At 42.1% G+C, this 22,434-nt stretch overlaps 1 protein-coding gene across 1 annotated transcript; it reads left to right on the forward strand.

Moving 5' to 3' along the window:
- Positions 1-9,673: 9,673 nt before the first annotated feature.
- Positions 9,674-22,298, forward strand: LOC122764075 (NLR family CARD domain-containing protein 3-like). The gene is made up of 9 exons (XM_044018441.1): positions 9,674-9,781; positions 10,800-10,919; positions 12,738-12,857; positions 13,539-13,738; positions 14,137-15,473; positions 15,516-16,045; positions 16,725-16,898; positions 20,941-21,114; positions 22,121-22,298. The coding sequence occupies exons 1-9, from the start codon at positions 9,732-9,734 to the stop codon at positions 22,296-22,298; spliced, it is 2,883 nt and encodes a 960-aa protein (XP_043874376.1). The 5' UTR covers positions 9,674-9,731.
- The last annotated feature ends 136 nt before the right edge of the window (positions 22,299-22,434 follow it).

Raw genomic sequence — 22,434 nt, forward strand, 5'->3', positions numbered from 1 at the left:
ACAGGAAGATCACGCCTCCGTAAGAGCTGATAAGGCATGTGATCACCTAACCTTAGGTGACAGTTCTGAGGAAGGCAGAAGATAAACGGCCAAAGTGGTCAGACAAGGTAAAACTTCCCTTTGTGTTTTTTCTTTTGATGTAAAAAAGTGTCTTGTCACTGTTTTTGTCAGTGTTGGATTATGGAGATCTTTTATGAATGTTTCTGCTCAATGTCTGTGAAAGCTTGATAAAATAAGATCATCCTTTGGCACCGTTTATCTACCGTGAGTCCCTGAGGTTTATTATGGACTGTAAAGTATCGACACACTATTGTGAGTTCTACTCTCAGGAGCCTGAAGCACCAAAGTACAATTAAGAAATCCAGGATTCTTAAAAAGCAAGTCTTAATCTGTGATACTAATCTATGATGGAATTTCTTTGATGTCATTTTTGATGACAGTTTTTTCAGTTGGTGGTAGTTGGTAGTTTTATTGTAATTCTTTATTTTAATTTTGCTTTCAGATACTGTGTATTCTCACATTATCTTCATTATGAATAGTTTTAGATAGAATCTGTCACACAGGTGACTGCAGTTAACTTTAGTCTTGTTCAGTCCTGATAAACCTTCACCTTAACAAGCACTGATCTTTGTCACTCTGCTCTTACATCATATTATTTGTGGCTGTAAAAGTAAACGCCCTGGTTGACTCTCTGGAGAACATAGAAACCTTCTACCTTCTTACTTTTCTGTAAAGTTAAAGCACAGTGAGTCGTCCACATCTAGTTCAGGACATGTTAACTGAGTCTGAGAATGTATGGAATCAGAGGAAACTAAATACAAATGTTTCTATTATAGACTGTGTATTCAAAAGAAAACTGTATTGATTGACTGGAATTTAACACTGGTTTTCTGTTAGTGTGTAAATATTTTTCTTTCTTTTTTTTAAATGAATAGGATTTTTGTGTCTTTATTGTGAACTATTTATCTTTCCATATCAAAATAAACATTTCTATTTTGATAATCTGAGAAATATAGCCATGAACATCGTTGTTAAAGTCACATCGCTCACCTCTACTGAACTGTAACAGAAAAGTGAGCAAATAATTCAAACAATAAGTTAAGCACTGACATAAAAGTGTGAAATATAAGAACAATAAATGTGAATGTGTGATATTGAGAGGAAACAACTGAAATATCAATGTGGAAAAAGTGCAGTACAAAAAATTACAAAGGTTTTAAAAGTCAAAATATACTTCAAAAAAGAAAAGAAAGAATGTCAACAACTCATTGATTGGTTTAGATTTGATATTTATGATGCCACACCTGTGAAATCCCCCTCATTACTACAGCAACGGCTCAGAGGTCGAAATTTATCAAATTTCCTTTATCGAGTTTCTACATGAGTCATCAACTTTTTTTGAATTAATAAAAGACAGAAGGCGTTAAAGCAACAAAGTGACGTGAAACTGATTCTAGAAAACCACCAATAGACTGACTGCCAAACAGTGAACTTTTCTATAAAACAACCAACAGACTGACTGCCAAATGGTGAACTGTTCTATAAAACCACCAATAGCCTGACTGCCAAATAGTGAACTGTTCTATAAAACCACCAATAGACTGACTGCCAAATAGTGAACTGTTCTATAAAACCACCAATAGACTGACTGCCAAATAGTGAACTGTTCTATAAAACCACCAATAGAACTGTTCTATAAAACCACCAATAGACTAACTGCCAAATAGTGAACTGTTCTAGAAAACCACCAACAGACTGACTGCCAAATAGTGAACTGTTCCACAAAACCACCAATAGACTAACCAAATAGTGAACTGTTCTATGAAACCACCAACAGACCGACTGCCAAATAGTGAACTGTTCTATAAAACCACCAATAGACTGACTGCCAAGTAGTGAACTGTTCTATAAAACCACCAACACACTGACTGCCAAATAGTGAACTGTTCTATAATACCACCAACAGACTGACTGCCAAATAGTGAACTGTTCTAGAAAACCACCAACAGACTGACTGCCAAATAGTGAACTGTTCTATAAAACTACCAACAGACTGAATGGCAAATAGTGAACTGTTCTATAAAACCACCAATAGACTGACTGCCAAATAGTGAACTGTTCTATAAAACCACCAATAGACTAACTGCCAAATAGTGAACTGTTCTATAAAACCACCAACAGACTAACTGCCAAATAGTGAACTGTTCTATGAAACCACCAACAGACCGACTGCCAAATAGTGAACTGTTCTATAAAACCACCAATAGACTGACTGCCAAGTAGTGAACTGTTCTATAAAACCACCAACAAACTGACTGCCAAATAGTGAACTGTTCTATAATACCACCAACAGACTGACTGCCAAATAGTGAACTGTTCTAGAAAACCACCAACAGACTGACTGCCAAATAGTGAACTGTTCTATAAAACTACCAACAGACTGAATGGCAAATAGTGAACTGTTCTATAAAACCACCAACAGACTGACTGGCAAATAATGAACTGTTCTATCAAATCATCAAAAGAGATAAAAAAAAGAAGAAGCAAATAAAATCAATAGTTTACACACTGTGTCTCATAATTGGTTTGCAAGTTGTAAATAAAGTTTGTTGTTAATGACACAAATTGAATTCCATACACACTGAAGCAGCCACTAACACTTTTATTTCCCTAACTGATTCATCGCTGGTTGACTTGTTTTTAACTCATTTGTTATTTGGTTCATAAACTGTTGGAAAATGTTGAAAAATGTTGATCATTGTTTCACAAACCTTGAAATGAAGACATTTCCAAATGTCTTGTTTGGTCCCCAGACCAGAATGATTCACTTTTGTATATGTTATTATTTAAAGTAAAATGTATTGATTCATTAAACTCACAATCAGCGCTATCATCACTTGGTGTGGGTTCTCGTGCCTGTGGTGTCTCTTCCTGCTCATGACCACCAGAAGGTGGAGTGGCCACTATTCCACTGGAGGTGGATGCTGCTGGAACTGATATGACAAAAAACAAAACAAAACAGTGTATATTGTCATAAAGAATCTTTACAGGGCATGGTATATGTTATTAATTAAAGAGGAATTTGGACTTACGGTTTTAAATTTGTGGTGACAAATTTAAGTAATGATCCTGAGGAGAGATAAGAGACAGATTTGTAATTGTTCTTCTTGGGCATAGCTTTAATTATTCATTGCTATCATAGCATTCATAGCTTAACACTACCTATTAACTCTTACACAACTTTAGTTACAGAAAAAGTCAAATTCTAAATCACTCCAATACATTTTGTACCTTTACAATAAATACTGCATAAGAAGTTAAAAACAAGTTAAAAGTGAATAAAAAGTCAGTCAGTCAGTCATCATCTAACCGCTTTATCCTCCACCAGAGGGTCGCGCGGGGTGCTGTGCCAATCTCAGCTACATCGGGCGATAGGCGGGGTACACCCTGGACAGTTCGCCAGTCCATCGCAGGGCCACACACAACTAGAGACAAACAACCATTCACTCTCACACTCACTCCTATGGTCAATTTAGAGTGTCCAATTCACCTAATCCCCACATTGCATGTTTTTGGACTGTGGGAGGAAGCCGGAGAATCCGGAGAGAACCCACGCACACACGGGGAGAACATGCAAACTCCATGCAGAAAGGCCCTTGTTCCAACTGGGGCTCGAACCCGGGTCTTCTCGCTGCAAGGCGAGAGTGCTAACCACTACACCACCGTGTGGCCCCGTGAATAAAAAGTGTGGCATATAAATAGTTGTTAAGGGGGCTTCAATGCAGATATTACATATACACATATATAATAATACTCCTTCTCATTTCACTGGTATCATTAATGATACCAGTGAAATGACAGGGTGCCACATTCGCGTAAGTTAGTGTTAACGTCAACTAGCGTTCTGACGCTAATGTTAGCTGCTGTTCAAGTCTGTGTCCCCGTTAGACAAAGTAACAGTTCAATCTGCGCGAGCAGCACCACTGTCTTTTTTTCTTCATCCTCTTCTCACTACCTGATTGATAGTTCCTCTTCATTTGACTTCAGCTTCATTCAAATTGCAGAACATTACATTACATGTCATTTAGCAGACGCTTTTATCCAAAGCGACTTACAATAAGTGCATTTAAACATTTGGGTACAAATAAGAGCTAGAAGTAAGTAAGAGCTTCAAGTAAGCCAAAATATGAAGTGCTAGTCATAAGTGCGATGTATACGTTTGGTTTTTCGTCGTCTTAGTCAAGGTAGAGTCGGAAGAGATGTGTTTTTAGTAGGTGGCGGAAGATGTGGAAGCTTTCCGCTGTCCGTATGTCGATGGGGAGCTCGTTCCACCATTTGGGAGCTAAGACAGTGAACAGTCGCGAGTTCCTCTGCGATCCTCTCAGTGAGGGGGCAGCAAGCCGGTTTGCCGATGCAGAGCGGAGTGGGCGGGCTGGGGTGTAGGTTTTGATCATGATGTTGTACAACATGTATCTGCAAGATGGAGATGACTTCTCTGACTGGACGTTGAAGTCACCAAGAAGAACAAGTGGCGGTCCATTTTCTGGGATGTTTGAGAGGAGGACATCTAGTTCCTCCAAGAAGTGTCCCAATGGGCCTGGTGGACGGTAGATGACAACAATGTTTGTTTGACTGGGTGAGTTACAGTTACGGCATGAAATTCAAACGACTGTCAAGAGAAGTGTGGCAGTGGGTAAGGAGTGAAAGTCCAGTTGGGGTTGATGAGCAGACCTGTCCCGCCACCTCTTCCAGTGGATCTGGGTGTGTGGGAGAAGGAGTGGGCGGAGGAGAGAGCCGCAGGGGTGGCTATGTTGGAGGGTGTTATCCAAGTCTCAGTGAGAGCAAGGAAGTCCAGGCATTGCTCAATGGCAAAGCCAGAGATGAGAACTCAGTCTTGCGAGTAGCTGACTGGCAGTTCCACAGGCCCCCTGCAACATGCTTCAAGTAAGCCAAAATATGAAGTGCTAGTCATAAGTGCGATGTATACGTTTGTTTTTTTTTTTTTGTCGTCGTCTTAGTCAAGGTAGAGTCGGAAGAGATGTGTTTTTAGTAGGTGGCGGAAGATGTGGAAGCTTTCCGCTGTCCGTATGTCGATGGGGAGCTCGTTCCACCATTTGGGAGCTAAGACAGTGAACAGTCGCGAGTTCCTCTGCGATCCTCTCAGTGAGGGGGCAGCAAGCCGGTTTGCCGATGCAGAGCGGAGTGGGCGGGCTGGGGTGTAGGTTTTGATCATGACCTGGATGTAGGCTGGACCGGATCCGTTTGTAGCATGGAACGCAAGCACTAGAGTCTTGAAGCGGATGTGAGCAGCTATAGGAAGCCAGTGAAGGGAGCGGAGGAGCGGTGTAGTGTTGGAGAATTTTAGTAAGTTGAAGACCAGTCGAGCTGCTGCATTCTGGATGAGTTGCAGAGGTCGTATGGCACACGCAGGGAGACCAGCCAGGAGGGAGTTGCAGTAATCCAAGCATGAGATGACAAGAGCCTGGACCAGAACCTGTGCCGCCTTCTGGGTTAGAAGAGGCCGTATCCTTCTGATGTTGTACAACATGTATCTGCAAGATGGAGCTGTTGCAGCAATGTTGGCAGTGAGGGAGAGATGGTCATCAAGTGTCACACCCAGGTTCCTTGCGGTATGAGAAGGAGTTACCACAGAGTTGTCGAGGGTGATGGTCAGGTCAGTGGTGGGAGAGCCCTTTCCTGGGAGAAAAAGAAACTCAGTCTTGTCGGATCCTCTCCAGGTTACTCTGTATGTTCGGCTTTGAAGATAGGACAGGAGTAGGGTAAGTGCAGAGCCTGAGACACCTAGTTCTTGAAGGGAGGAAGTAAGGATCTGGTGGTTAACTGTGTCAAACGCTGCAGAAAGGTCCAAGAGGATGAGCACAGAGGAGAGAGAGGCAGCCCTGGCAGTGTGGAGTTGCTCAGTGACAGCAAGAAGTGCAGTTTCGTTCGAGTGACCTGCTTTAAAACAATACTGAAGAGGATCAAGAAGGTTGTTCCGGTGAAGGTAGGAGGAGAGTTCATTAAAGATAGCACGCTCCAGAGTTTTGGAGAGAAAAGGAAGAAGAGAGACAGGTCTGTACGGGTCAAGGTTGGGTTTTTTAAGGAGGGGGGTCACTCTGGCCTCTTTAAGAGAGGCCGGAAAGCAACCAGATGATAGAGATGTGTTAATGAGGTGGGTGAGGAAAGGAAGAAGATCAGAAGCAATTGACTGAAGGAGGTGAGAGGGGATAGGGTCAAGGGGGCAGGAGGTGGGGTGGGCAGAGGTTATTAGGGAAAGAACTTGATCATGAGATAGAGGGGTGAAAAAGGAAAGAGAAGGAGCTGAGTGGTGAGATCAGGAGGTGGGGTTGAGAAAGAAGAGCGAATGTCATCTACCTTTTTTGTGAAGTAGTTGCCAAAGTGAATTGGTAGAAGGGAGGAAGGAGGAGGGGGGTGGGGGGGTCAAGGAGGTTAGAGAAGATCGAGAAGAGTTTTTTGGGGTTAGAGAAAGAGGATTGAATTTTAGCCTGATAGAAAGATTGTTTGGCTGCAGAGATAGAAGCAGTGAAGGTGGAGAGAAGAGAATGATAGGAAAGCAGGTCGTCAGGGTGTTTTGATTTCATCCATTTTCTTTCTGCTGCCCGTATCGTGGCTCTCTCAGCATGCACCGAGTCAGACAACCACAGGACTGGGGAGGACTTACGAACCCGCCGTGAAGTAAGAGGACAGAGAGGAAGAGAGGAAGGTGTCTGTGGCAGAGTTGGGATGCATGAGGGAGAAGGAGCCAGCTGAAGGAAGTGCTGATAGAACAGTTGAGGAGAGAGATGAGGGAGAGAGAGAGCGAATGTTCAGACGGACAAGTGCAGTGCAATGAGATGAGATCATCAGATTGGGAGAGTGGGAGAGAGTAGGAAATGAAGAAATTATCAGAGACATGAAGTGGAGTTACCTTGAGGTCGGAGGTGGAGCAGTTTCTCGTGAAGATGAGGTCAAGGTGGTTGCCAGCTTTGTGAGTTGGTGGAGAAGGAGCAAGTGAGAGAGAAAGAGAGGAAAGTAGATCAGATGACTTCTCTGACTGGACGTTGAAGTCACCAAGAAGAACAAGTGGCGGTCCATTTTCTGGGATGTTTGAGAGGAGGACATCTAGTTCCTCCAAGAAGTGTCCCAATGGGCCTGGTGGACGGTAGATGACAACAATGTTTGTTTGACTGGGTGAGTTACAGTTACGGCATGAAATTCAAACGACTGTCAAGAGAAGTGTGGCAGTGGGTAAGGAGTGAAAGTCCAGTTGGGGTTGATGAGCAGACCTGTCCCGCCACCTCTTCCAGTCGATCTGGGTGTGTGGGAGAAGGAGTGGGCGGAGGAGAGAGCCGCAGGGGTGGCTATGTTGGAGGGTGTTATCCAAGTCTCAGTGAGAGCAAGGAAGTCCAGGCATTGCTCAATGGCAAAGCCAGAGATGAACTCAGTCTTGCGAGTAGCTGACTGGCAGTTCCACAGGCCCCCTGCAACATGGTGTTGGATGTGTGTGGAGCGGGTGGGATAGATAAGTGAGGACAGGTTACGGTGGTGCTGTGAGTGATTGTGAGGTTTTTAATATCTATGAGAAGAAACATGGACAGGAATGGAAAAAGTGCACATATGTGAAAGGTAGGAAACAATTGCAACAGTTGACAGGTACTTAGCCTCGTTAGACTCCGGTTTAGACTCCTTTGTCTTTGTCTTCCTGAGTCTTCGTCTGAAGAGTCTGCCGCTGAAGCTGCCGCTTCAAAGTGAGTGCTGATTTTTAAAAGACACCGGATTAGGTGCTGATTGGTTACAACTGTGTTGGCCACTCCCCTGTAGCCAGTGAAACTTCACACCTGGTGATGGCTCAATAGAAACTATGTCAAAACAGCAACAATAACAACTTTCTCTTTGACCTAGCAGACAAAATATCAACAACAAACTTTCACCTTAACTAAACAGACAAGTCAAAAAGTCAAGCAACCCAGCTAGATAAGATTAGATACAATAGCAATTAATGAAATAGCAACCAAATAAGAAAGACCTACAGAAGTGATACTTAGCTTAATTCCAGTAATCCTATGAGATACCCAGATAGTCCAAATGCACACTCTGTGCATACACGGTAACTTCACACAGGTTAACGTGAGGTAGGATGATGGGATTGACGTGGGGCCCCTTTAGGGAGGTTTCATACTGAGACGTCATTGCAAATCACGGGGATCCAGCTGGTCACTGCACATTTTTGATACATTTCGGTAAAAACAGCCCTCAGGCTCCGAGTCTGGGGGGCCCCCTATCGGCTCGGGACCCCAAGCAGTTGCCTGCCTTGTCTGTTCACAAGCTGCGCGTCTTATCATTATATTAATATCATTCTTACATTGAAATTATATTAATATAACGATCAGAAAATATTAAAATCAATTCAGGCCAGAAAAACCTGCAGACCTATGATCATACTGTTAGGAACAATAACTGAAAATAATAAATTCAAAAATTATTTCTGATATAAAATGTAGTAAAAAGTGCTAGAAATAACAAAGTAAAGTACAAATATACGTGGAATTTACAGAGTACAGTAATGAAGTATATGTACTGCTTAATCCTGACAGATTAGAATGGAAACTTCCAGCCTGTCATAACTCCAGTCAGTCGTCTTTTGTTTTTCCTAAATGTGAAGTGCGTCATGTTTTCTTCTTTATGTCAATTCTACTCAAGCGTCCAAACGGAAACATAAAGTCCCGTCAAATGCGAATACAATGTTAAATGAGATTAAATTAAAGATTGTTAATGATCATTTTGATTAAAAATGAAATAATAATGTCATATATTCATATTATGATCAAAATACTGACTTGATTTAGTAGGTTTAAGTACTATAAGTACTATAAATACTATAAACGCTTAATGCACTAAAGTCGAATTTAGTGCTTTTACTGTGAACTTTTGGATTAATCCAGGGTCAAAGCTGACATGAACAAAACTGAGGTTATTCTTTTTTTGAAGTCGTATAAAATCCACATTTTTCATTCGTAGTTTATGATTTAAATGTAATTGTACTTAATACTTTTTGTCCTTGATGAACAAATATGCAGTTAATAAGTAATCCAGGATCTAATTTGACTTTTGCTCTCAAAACTGAGCTCATCAGCTGACTTGAATGCAGACAACAGCCCTTCAGTCACATACAGAGTAGCCTAGCACCATCTACTGGCACAAATATGTAAGTGACATGAACAGCAGGTTTCATAAAACACCTTCTCTGACAGAAAACTCCTGATGTGTTACAGTTTTCTCTCGTGTGATCACTGGACTGAACACAGATCCACATCAGACGTCCTCCAGGAAACATGAAGGAGATTTTCCACTCAAACTGAGAGGTAACTCTTTAAAGTGCTTTCAATATGATGCTTTGAGTGGAGCAGTGATAAGTCAGTGAGGAGCTCATTTGCACAAACTCATGACAACAACAAAGAGAAGACGTGCTTTTTATATATGAGGTTTACACTTTACAATAGAAAACAAGTTATTCTCTGTAAATCTGTATATTGGGACGGTTTATACATTCAGTCCGTCTGTAATGATCTGATGTGTGTGTTTGTGTGTGTGTCTGTGTGTGTGTGTGTGTGTGTGTGTGTGTGTTTCTCAGAATGACTGAAGTCCAGCAGATGAGTGGTTGTGTGGAGGAAGACGAGGACAGAGCAGAGTCTCCAGGACCCAGCGGTCTGTCTGTGAAGAGTGACTGTTCTATGGGAACACCTTATAACTTCAGTCATGAACCTGGAGCCTCAGAGACAAAGTAAGAGACTCATGCACTGACAACAAGAGAACATCACACTCTCACTCTTGTGCACTCTAAATGCTGACTGTACCTGTAGAGCAGTGGTCCTCAACCCCCGGGCCGTGGACCGGTACCAGTCCGTGGGTCAATTGGTACCGGGCCGCAGAGAAAGAATACATAACTTCCATTATTTCCGTTTTATTTATTATCAGATTGTGAACCATTCTCTCGCCACATCTGTCTATGACTCACTCTTGACACATGTCAACATGCTTGCCTCGGTCACATGTCACGGTCGAAGAAGAAGATCAACTGCTGGAGATGGCAAAATGACGGCGGCATTAAAAGTATGTTTGAGACAATAAGTCTGCCGGTGTTGTGGATTAAAGTCATGACAGAAAACCCTGAGATCACCACAACAGCAACATCCTATCTGTGTGAAGCAGGGTGAGCGGGTGCTGCTGCTGCTGCTGTTGACGAAGCACCCGTCTCCTGGCTCGCGTCATCTGGGTCCTCCGTTACCGCTGCTGCGCAATGAACAGACGGGACTTCACATTTGTCCTTTGGTCAGCGGCAGCATCCGCAACTGGTTGATGGACTCGGCCATTTTTCCCCCAGCCGGTGCACATGCCGCTGACGCACGGCTGCGCTCTGTGCAGTATCGTTGGCGCGATGTTACGAGGACGCTGCTAATACATTTGCATACACAGTGGATTCATGTTTATTATTATATTCACAAAAGACCACTTTTTATGCCGGTCGTATCATTTTATTTTTTATTTATTTATTTATTTTTGTATTAAAGGCCGGTCCTGAAAATATTGTCTGACATTAAACCGGTCCGCGGCCCGGGGGTTGAGGACCGCTGCTGTAGAGGATCAGTCTTTACACAAAGATCAGCGACCACAGGCTGTAAACCTGAAATCATTCCCTTCACTCCAGACTCTGGAGGTCACACTGACACTGAGGCTGCTTTGTGATCAAAGTGTCTAAACAAAGACCATCATCAGTGATCATGTGATGTTTGTGTTTGCAGAGGTCAGAACCAGAGACAGAGAGCAGAGTCTCCAGGACCCAGCGGTCTGTCTGTGAAGAGTGATGAGTCTATGGGACAACCTTTAACCTTCAGTCATGAACCTGGAGCCTCAGAGACAAAGTAAGAGACACTTTGTCCTGTGAAGAAGTCACAACCAAACCTGTGTCCTCACAAAGACAGAATCACACACACACACAGCTGTTTTAGCGTCATAAAAACTTTTATCCTGAGAAAACTTGTAACAATGCACTGACAACAAGACAACAACAGACTTTGTTGTGCGCTAAACACAAATGCAAAAAACGAGTGGAAAACTCAACTAGAAGTGAGTGAAAAAGTCACTAGAAAGATTCATGTGATTGGTTCTACAACGACATCAAAGTCATTTGTCATCAGCTGTGAGTTTTTAAACCAGCTGCAGTTGTCCTTGGGTCACATGACTCACTGCACGTCATCATGATGACATCCATTGTATTGATCTTTGTCTAAATGTTCAGAAATAGCAGGCTTGATCATATTGACCATAACTCTTTGGAAACACTGTATTTCCTGTACTTGTTTGTGTTGTTTTCAGCCGGACATGAGAGCTTCAGCACAGGAATGATAATAGAATGCTTCCATAGCTCTGGAACAACAGGATTCTCTGTCAGTTTTTCAAAGATTGCACAGAAAGCATCATGAAGTTCAGGAGAGCAGTTTTTTAGCACAGAGGCTGAGAAACCATCAGGTCCTGTAGATTTCTGACTACCGTCATGTCTAAATGCTGACTGTACCTGTAGAGCAGGGCCGTCACACTCTAATGACCTGGGGGCCAACGAGCGTCTATTCTGGTCAAGAGGGGGCCGGACTACGGAACATAGAGTCGTCAAAAAACAAGTGTTCAGTAGCACGAGCTTCAAGTTAAAACACAATCTTGCATCATGATATCACACGTATACTTTGTGATACTGTTTATGATGCAAAATCAATCTGTTCATATCAAATACACATTTATTTCAAATGACGCAAATAATAATGTGGATGTCGGCAGAGCAAGGTCATACAGCGGCGACACGTGGCGAACCCAGATCAGCACAAACTTAAAGGAAAAGAAAGAAGACGCTCTTCTCCATCACTCTGCTCCACGCTCATGAACTGCAATCAGACGCAGCTTTGATTGAACATGCTCAGTATCACAGGTGGCTCGTCACTTTCACACATGAAGTTTGCCCAACATCAATAAACAATCAATACAAATAAACAAAGAATAACTGAGGGCACAGTTCAACAGTGGACAACTGTAATGAAACCATCAAACTAGGACTGATGATGGGGAGTCGGGGAGTGCAGCAGTTCCCTGACCTCACTTTTGAATCCACCAAACCTTTTGACAGCTTTTCACCTTTCGTGTGTCAAGGTACAAATTGGCGCTTTTTTATAATAATAATAATAATAATAATAATGATAATAATAATAATGACATAATAATAATGATAAGAAGAAGGATAACAATGGTTTCCTCACACAAATTTGTGCCAGGAGCCGTTTCAGCCACTGCCATTCGTAGCTCGGTCCCTAACAAGCTTATTTATATATGTAATTGAATGTTTTATGTCATAAATTTAATAATGTGATCATTATGTCTTATTATTACTGTTATAAAAACATATATTCTATCACCTCGCTGGCAGCTGTGCCTCAGCTACACACTGTGTTTAAAACAAGGTGAGGTCGTGGGCCATGTTTGTATTATAACATGATATTTAAGTGGGGGGACCGCATGTAATCGATTGAGGGGCCACATATGGCCCGCAGGCCGCCAGTTTGGCACCTGTGCTGTAGAGGATCAATCTTTACACAAAGATCAGCGACCACAGGCTGTAAACCTGAAATCTGTTTGTGATCAAAGTGTCTAAACAAAGACCATCATCAGTGATCATGTGATGTTTGTGTTTGCAGAGGTCAGAACCAGAGACAGAGAGCAGAGTCTCCAGGACCCAGCGGTCTGTCTGTGAAGAGTGACTGGTCTATGGACCCACCTTTATACTTTGGTCATGAACCTGGAGCCTCAGAGACAAAGTAAGAGACTCAATAAATAATGCTCTCAAATCAATATGATATGCTCTTGAATTAAGATAAGAAATAACCTCCATCTGTTGGAGGGAAATGTCCAAACTTCAGAGCAGCTCTGAAAGCAGCTTCACATCAACAGCTCATTTCTTTTATTTGTGGTTCAAATTGAATTTGACTGGACTTTTGTGAAGGAAGAAGAACTAAATGTGTGTGTGAGCAACAGACTGAACTGAACTGATTCAGAATCTGATGAAACGGATCAATGAGTCAAACCATTGACGAGTCAGAGAGAGTGTGAGGATGAGCCTCAGGGTTAGACCTTTACAACAGTCCATCAGAACCACTGTGAGACAAAGCTGTAAAGATGTCTTCACAGAGACATGTCCACCTGTCCCTGACGTGTCAGTGATAAAGAAATGTCTCCACAGACACATGTCCACCTGTCCCTGACATGTCAGTAATAAAGAAATGTCTCGACAGACACATGTCCACCTGTCCCCGACGTGTCAGTGATAAAGAAATGTTTCGACAGACACATGTCCACCTGTCCCCGACAGTCAGTGATAAAGAAATGTCTCCACAGAGACATGTCTAGCTGTCCCTGACTTGTCAGTAATAAACAGATGTCTTCACAGAGACATGCCCACCTGTCCCTGACATGTCAGTGATAAAGAAATGTCTCCACAGACACAAGTTTGCTGTTTCTGTGGACGAGCAGACGTCCTGCTGTCAGGACGTCCTGAAGGATCCAGTCACCACTAGCTGCGGTCACCAGTTCTGCAGACGCTGCATCTCCTCATACTTGGACCAGTCTGGTCCACCAGGAGACTCCTGCTGTCCCCAGTGTGGGAAAAGACCCAGGACAGGACGTGGACCACAGAGCATCCGTGAGTAAGACTCATAAGGAGAGCAGCTCTCATCAGCACTAGCAGACTTTAGAAATGGAAAAACAGGAGAAAACTGTTTAAAAGTTAAAAATGTGACTCATGATGGAGTTTAACTCTCTGCTGCCCCCTGCAGGTTGAAGAAATGAAGGTTTCCCCTCATTTTGCTGCTTTTCTCTCATGATTGTTCTCTTGTATGCAGATGATACTCTTTCCTTCACAATCATCACAGTTCTTCTAGAATGATTCAGTCTTTCAGAATAAAGTTATTCAAGTCACTACAGTGAAAATGTAGTTTTTCATTTGACAACAAACAACATAAAACAACAACGTCACAGAAAAACATGACACTGATGAAAATAATCCTCAGCTGCTCACATTCTTTGTCTCTTGTCTTACAGCAGATGTTGGTCTGCAGAAGGTTCTAGATGAACATAAGATCAGTCTGAGGAGCAGATTTGAACATGTGACTGAAGGAACTGAAGGAACAGGAAGTAGAACCCTCCTGAACAGGATCTTCACTGAGCTCTACATCACAGAGGGACAGAGTGAAGAGGTCAATACTCAACATGAGGTGATGCAGATGGAGACGACCTCCAAGAAGAAGACGGTCCAGGAAAATCCCATCAAGTGCTGCGACATCTTTAAAGCCTTACCTGACCAGCAGGGGAGCATCAGAGTCGTCCTGACCAACGGCGTCGCTGGTGTTGGAAAAACCTTCTCGGTGCAGAAGTTTACTCTGGACTGGGCCGAGGGTTTGGAAAACCAGGATGTGAATCTGCTGATTGTGCTCTCGTTCAGGGAGCTGAACCTGATCAGAGATCAGCAGCACAGTCTTCTCACGCTGCTCCATGTTTTCCATCCAACATTAGAGAAGGTCAGAGCAGAGGAGCTCGCTGTCTGTAAACCTTTGTTCATCTTTGACGGCCTGGATGAAAGCAGACTCTCACTGGACTTCAGCAGCAGGACGCTGGTTTCTGACGTCACACACATGTCATCAGTCAATGTGCTGCTGACCAACCTCATCCAGGGGAATCTGCTTCCCTCGGCTCTCGTCTGGATAACTTCTCGACCTGCAGCGGCCAATCAGATCCCTCCTAAATGTGTTGCCAGGGTAACAGAAGTACGAGGCTTCACTGACGACCAGAAGGACGAGTACTTCAGGAAGAGATCCAGAACTGAAGATCTGTCCAGCAGAATCATCTCACACATCAAGACGTCCAGGAGCCTCCACATCATGTGTCAAGTCCCAGTCTTCTGCTGGATCAGTGCTACAGTTCTGGAGCACATGTTGACCACAGAGCAGAGAGGAGAGCTGCCCAAGACCCTGACAGACCTGTACTCACACTTCCTGCTGGTTCAGACAAAGAGGAAGAAGAACAAGTACGATAAAGGACGTGAGACGAGTCCACAGGAGCTGATGAAGGCCGACAGCGACTTTCTTCTGAAGCTGGGGAGGCTGGCCTTTGAACATCTGCAGAAAGGAGACATCATGTTTTACCAAGAAGACCTGGAGCGGTGTGGTCTAAGTGTGACAGAGGCTTCGGTGTACTCAGGAGTTTGTACAGAGATCTTTAGAAGAGAGAGCGTGATCTTCCAGAAATCAGTCTACTGCTTTGTTCATCTGAGTGTTCAGGAGTTTCTGGCTGCAGTCTACATGTTCCACTGTTTCACCAACAGGAAAACAGAGGTACTGCAGGACTTCTTCAGACAAGAAGATAAAGACAGGAAGACAGAGGTACTGCAGGACTTCTTCAGAAAAAAAGACAGTACGAAAAAGTCACTGAAAGAGTTCCTGCAGGGCTTCTTCAGAAAAAAAGTTGATGATGATGATGGTGGTGGTTACTCTTCTCTGGATGTGTTCCTGAACGCAGCCATGGAGAAATCCCTTCAAAGTGAAAATGGTCACCTGGACCTGTTTGTTCGCTTCCTTCATGGACTCTGTCTGGAGTCCAACCACAGACTCTTAGGAGGTCTGCTGGGTCAGACTCAGAATAGTCCAGAAATCATCCAGAGGGTCATTGAGAACCTGAAGGAGATGAACACAGAGAACATCTCACCTGACAGAAGCATCAACATCTTCCACTGTCTGACAGAGATGAAAGAGCAATCAGTGCATCAGGAGATCCAAAAGTTCATGAAGTCAAAGAACAGAGAACAGAGACTCTCTGAGATCCACTGCTCAGCTCTGGCCTACATGCTGCAGATGTCTGAGGAGGTTCTGGATGAGTTGGACCTGAGCAAGTACAACACATCAGTCCAGGGGAAACAGAGACTGATTCCAGCTGTGAGTAACTGCAGGAAGGCTCGGTGAGTTCAGACATGATCAATAACATCATCAGTCAGTGATGATTCATGGTTTGGTTTATCAAATACACACAGAAGTCAGTTCTTCTCATTCTTCTCAGTTTGTTTCTGGAGATGTTTTAAATGATGAAAGTGAAGATTTGTCAGCTGGTTGTGATTCTTGTTTTGAACTGAATGAAAACACCAAATCACAACATTCTCTCAAGTCTCTGTTCATGATAAGACAGAAAGACAAGAGAAACCAACAGTTCACACAATGTACAAACACTAGGGGGCAGTGGAGAGAAAATCTGTGACAGAACCAGACTCAAACATGGGCAGCATCTGCCTCGACCGGTTGTGGTGAAAGGACAAAATGGAGGACAGAGGAGAGGAGGGGGAGAGAAAGTGAAAGAGGGAGGTGAGGTAGAGACAGAAGAGAGAGACCAGGAGCAGATATATAACAGTTGTGTCAGCTTCTAAGTTTAAACAGGACTTTTTTATACAACTACAATGTTATTGATGTTCTATTAATGAAACATAAACATTAGACTGATATCAACTTTGATTATAGTATCATATTATTATTATTATTATTATTATTATTATTAATAATAATAATAATAATAATAATAATAATAACAATAATACTGGTTTCAAGCAGCAACTTTGTCTAAAGTCTCATCTTTTATTCTTTATTCAGGTTAAGTGACTCCAGTTTGACAGAGATCGGCTGTTCTTCTCTGGTCTCAGCTCTGAAGTCCAACCCCTCACACCTGAGAGACCTGGACCTGAGTCATAACACGCTGCAGGATTCAGGAGTGAAGCTGCTGTCTTCTGGACTGGAGAGTCCACATTGTAGACTGGAGACTCTGAGGTGAGTTCACTGACTCTCTGTTACTGTTGTAAATGTCAGATGTTTCATCCACAACTGAAAGTCATTCATGTTGTCACATGAGTTGAATCAGTTATGGTTGTTCCATGTTTCCACTTTTTCTTCCCTCAGATGTAGAATCAGGATCTTTTCACAGCTGACGTGTTTTTTGTTTTCTAAAGTGTTTCAGTCGTTGTAGTTTTCACGTCAGTCGCAGCTTTGACCTTTTCTGACTGAACTTGATGTTTTTCACTTTCTCCTCTGACACGTTCACATGTAGCCAATCAGAATGAGTGTTGTTGATGATGTCACAGCTGTGACTGTTTACAAACAAACAGGAGCGTCCTCGGTTGGCTCAAGATGGCGACCTGGGCGGTTGGAGTGCGGTCAGCTCCCAAACTATAAGTTGTACCACGTCAAAAGCGGCAACTAAACCAACTATTATGACTGCTGTGGCTACTCTGTGAGGATAGAGCATGTTGTAAGTAAATTGATGGACACCTCTTGCGGTTTTCTTGTGAAGTAAGGCGTTAAAGTTATCGAGTTCAACTTCCTAGCTTTGTTAGTATAGCATTAGCTTTAACAAACCACTGGAACCATGCCGAAAAGAGAAGTGAAATCCAATAGCAGTACCAACGTCACATCACTACTTCAACATGAAGTTGAAGGTTTGGACGGTTTGTTCACACCGCTACCAGTTACGCCGAGTAAAGGCATGGACCCAAAGAAACAGCGTCAAAAAGGCGGAGGTGATGCTGACGATGTTTCCAACGCTGAAATCATGAATGCAGTGGTGAAGTTAACAAAACGCTTCACTGCGCACGAGCAAAACATCTCCAGAAACACTGAAGCCATTACGACAGTCTGCGAGCAGTTGAAAGGGATGGAATTATGGAAAGTTAAAAATAACAAAGAACACATTAAAGAAATGTCAAGACAAGTCTCACAAGAAAGAAATACTAGTTCTTTTTTTGGTTTAGAAAAGCCAAATGGAAAATAAATAATATTACATCCCTAAATATAAATGGTACCATCAGCACAGACGACAATAATATTGCAAGTTACGTCACCTCCTTTTATAGCAAATGATATACATGTGGGGCCACACGGCAGTGTAGTGGTTAGCACTTTCGCTTTGCAGCGAGAAGACCCGGGTTTGAGCCCCGGTTGGAACAAGGGCCTTTCTGCATGGAGTTTGCATGTTCTCCCCGTGTGTGCGTGGGTTCTCTCCGGGTTCTCCGGCTTCCTCCCACAGTCCAAAAACATGCAATGTGGGGATTAGGTAAATTGGACACTCTATATTGACCATAGGAGTGAGTGTGAGAGTGAATGGTTGTTTGTCTCTATCTGTGTGTGGCCCTGCGATGGATTGGCGAACTGTCCAGGGTGTACCCCGCCTATGGCCCGATGTAGCTGAGATTGGCACAGCACCCCCCGCGACCCTCTGGTGGAGGATAAAGCGGTTAGATGATGACTGACTGACTGATATACATGTGAATTGAATCTCTTAAAGAGCAGTGCATTTATGGAGCATATAAGAAAGTTTACTCCTCTGATTTCTGGACATTTCAAAGACAGCTGTGACAGAGAGCTCTCATCCTCAGAAATGACTGAAGCAATATGAACTCAATGAATTTAAGAAAATCACCTGGAAGTGATGGTCTCTCAGTAGAATTTGATTTATGCTTTTGGGCTTTAATTAAGGACCATCTACTGCTCATGTTTAAAGAATGTATTGATAGAAAGGACATGACGACAACCATGAAACAAGGTCTGATAACCCTTATTCCTAAACCTGAAACAAATCCTTTAATAATGGAAAATTGGAGGCCCATTTCTCTTTGAAATATAGACTATAAAATGATCTCACAGGTCTATGCTAAACGTTTGAAGAAAGATCTAGAAGAGATAATAAGCGAAAACCAAAATGCTTTTATGGCCAAACGTCACATTAGCTCTAATGTCAGGTTAGTATTAGATTGAATTGACTATTGGAACCACATAAAGTCACATGCACTACTTGTATTCCTCGACTTTTATAAGGCATTTGATTCAATTGAACATTCTTTCATGATACAGGCCCTGCACATTTTTGGTTTTGGGGATCATTTTATTAATAATATAATAATGTTTTATAAAGATATAAACAGCTCTGTCATTTTATATCCCAGCATTTCCAAAAGGTTTCCAATTTCAAGAGGTGTACGCCAAGGATGTCCTATTTCTTGTTTTTTATTTTTGATTGTGGCTGAAGTTTTGTTGTTAAATATCTCACATAGCCCCGATATTCATGGTTTGACCATCTTTAACAGACAGATCAAAATGACACAGCTAGCCCATGATACACTATTGTTTCTAAGGGATAAAGGGCAAATACAAAGTGCATTACGTGCAACTGGTGCATTTTCAGAAGCTTCGGGTCTTAAACTTCATCTCAACAAAAGTCAACTTTAATGTTTCTATGAGACTGAAGAGAAACTTATGTTTGATATTCCTGTCAAACAGTGTGTTAAATATCTTGGTGTTCACATTTCCAAGGACATGACTCTCAGACAACAGCTACATGTTCTTCCCAAAATGAAGAAAACTAAGACAATTTTGAATTGATGGCTTCAGAGAGACCTTTCAATCTTTGCTCGAGTGTTATTGTCAAAAGCTGAAGGTGTATCAAGATTAGTTTATCCTGCTTTGTCACTTTTTGTTAGTGATATGTTCTGCACAGAAATCAATCATTTATGTATTACATTTGTGTGGAAACATAGGAGACATTGCCTCAAAAAAGAAATTCTCACTTTAGAGAGAGCAGAAGGAGGATTGGGCGGCTTAGATTTGATCCGTTTGAATTGCACCTTTAAGATCAAATGGCTTCAGAAATGTTTGGAATGTCCGGAATCGCTATGGAATTTTATACCATATAATATCTTTGAAAATGGAAGCAGCTTCAACTTTCTATTGGGATCAGAATCAGAATCAGAATCAGAAGAGCTTTATTGTATGTATTGGATGTAACTAGTCCGTTTCTAAATTGCCACTAAAAGTCTCAAAATGTCATCAACAGGCTTTATTGTCTTGGAAAGTGTGTTATGTTCACAACTTTTCACCACATAAAACTCTTATTTGGAATAACAGTGATATTACTGTTAACAAGAAAAGTCTATAAAAGGAGGCCTGGATTGAAAGGGGTATTATCTATGTTTCTGCTTTTTTTCATAATAAAGGTCATCTTTATAGTTATGAACCATTTCTAAGAACAAAATCGTTTCCTATCATTTATAAAGAGTTGATTTCTGTAATACGAGCTATTCCCACAGGCATAATTGAATGAATGAAATGTCACCTTGGCCATCAAAATATTGATCCTCAAGTGCCTTCTCTACTTATTGGTGGGATACCATTAACAGATGAAAAGTGTACAAACAAACATATAAGGAAAGAGATTCAAAACAAGATTTCACCCAAAAGCAAATCTTTCTGGAATTCACAATTTGATCATATAAAGTGGCACAAAGCATGGTTATGCCCCTTTCAGTTTTGTGTTTGGAATAAAATCAGAGAAGTTCATTTCAAAATCTTACATCATATTTACCCGTGTAACACAATCATTTCCAAATGTGTTGACATTGATGCTAAAGTGCAAAACTGAGCCAGAAACGACTTTACATCTGTTTTATCACTGCCCCTTTTCTTTTGTTTTTTGGAGAGACGTAGAGAAGTTTATTCAGAACAGGACTGGTCATGTCATAGCAATTGCCCCAAAGGATATTGTCACTGAATTGAATTGTAGCAACAGATCTTTAAATCACATGGCAAATCTCATTCTTGCAATTGGCAAATTCAATATTCATAAAGCACGATTCTCTAAATCCTTCCCTAACATGAACAGTTTCACAGTTAGTAATGATAATAGGCCTACTGATGATGATGATGATAATGATAATAGTGTGGGCCTAAAAACAATTGCCTAGCCTAGGGCTGTCTATCTATCTATCTATCTGTCTATCTGTCTCTCAAGTCTCTAAAGTCTCATCTTTTATTCTTTATTCAGGTTGTGGAGCTGCAGTTTGACAGAGATCAGCTGTTCTTCTCTGGTCTCAGCTCTGAAGTCCAACCCCTCACACCTGAGAGACCTGGACCTGAGCTGGAACCAGCTGCAGGATTCAGGAGTGAAGCTGCTGTGTTCTGGACTGGAGAGTCCACATTGTAGACTGGAGACTCTGAGGTGAGTTCACTGACTCTCTGTTACTGTTGTAAATGTCAGATGTTTCATCCACAACTGAAAGTCATTCATGTTGTCACATGAGTTGAATCAGTGATGGTTGGTCCATGTTTCCACTTTTTCTTCCCTCAGATGTAGAATCAGGATCTTTTCACAGCTGACGTGTTTTTTGTTTTCTAAAGTGTTTCAGTCGCTGTAGTTTTCACGTCAGTCGCAGCTTTGACCTTTTCTGACTGAACTTGATGTTTTTCACTTTCTCCTCTGACACGTTCACATGTGGCCAATCAGAATGAGTGTTGTTGATGATGTCACAGCTGTGACTGTTTACAAACAAACAGGAGCTTCCTCTCGTCTTCAAATCAGCTGTGTCTCAGTTCATAAGGCTGGATCCTCCAAGTGTGGACTCATGGTCCAGATGTTGTCAACATGTGTCACAACACCGTGACGTGGGCGTGTCCCAACTGTCACATGACTCGTCATCTGGTGTATGTTTGGCGGACGACCGTGTCCCAGAATTCTTTGCAGCAATAAAGGTGGTGGTAATGCACCTTTAAGCTGGTTTACTAAACACAGATGAATCAAAGAATCAAATCAAGTGTAAAATATAGAATTGTAAAGATGTTGAGAAGAAGTGTGATTCAGGACTTTGAAGTGTAGAGGGCAGTATTGAACCTCTCAGTGTACAGCCTGCACACAGACTCCACCTGTTTCTGCTTCTTATCATTGATTCATTTCATTGAGTTGAACTTGATGTGAAAAGTGAGGCTGTGTTGAAATTCACCTGTGACTTCTTTGTCATTTTGCTGCTGTTTCTTTGCGTCAAACGTCTTTATTCTTCACGTTCACTTGAACTGAACCTTCACACACTCGTGTGTCTCACAGTCACATGACTCATGCTTTCTAAATACACTGTAGAAAATGTTCAAATACATTTTCATCCTCACAGCTGATATTTGACTCACACATTCAAATTCACCTGCTGAACAAAACACTTTTATTCTTTATTCAGGTTGAGGGGCTGCAGTTTGACAGAGATCAGCTGTTCTTCTCTGGTCTCAGCTCTGAAGTCCAACCCCTCACACCTGAGAGACCTGGACCTGAGCTGGAACGAGCTGCAGGATTCAGGAGTGAAGCTGCTGTGTTCTGGACTGGAGAGTCCACATTGTAGACTGGAGACTCTGAGGTGAGTTCACTGACTGAAGCTGCTGTTGTTTTTTTAAACTTTCATTTCATTTACATTAAACTCATTTTATTCACTGATGAATAAAATAAACTCCTTACACACTCACACACACACAGTCACACACACAGTCACACACACAC

Source organism: Solea senegalensis, unplaced genomic scaffold (assembly GCF_019176455.1).
Source record: "Solea senegalensis isolate Sse05_10M unplaced genomic scaffold, IFAPA_SoseM_1 scf7180000017201, whole genome shotgun sequence".
In the NCBI taxonomy this organism is placed as follows: domain Eukaryota; kingdom Metazoa; phylum Chordata; class Actinopteri; order Pleuronectiformes; family Soleidae; genus Solea; species Solea senegalensis.

What these genes read in the sequence shown, in the direction of transcription:
- LOC122764075 (XM_044018441.1), top strand. Translation starts at nt 9,732, where the DNA reads ATGGGAACACCTTATAACTTCAGTCATGAACCTGGAGCCTCAGAGACA. An exon ending in ATAAAGACAGGAAGACAGAG is followed by an intron (nt 15,474 to 15,515) that starts GTACTGCAGGAC and finishes AGTACGAAAAAG; the next exon opens with TCACTGAAAGAGTTCCTGCA. An exon ending in AGTAACTGCAGGAAGGCTCG is followed by an intron (nt 16,046 to 16,724) that starts GTGAGTTCAGAC and finishes TTCTTTATTCAG; the next exon opens with GTTAAGTGACTCCAGTTTGA.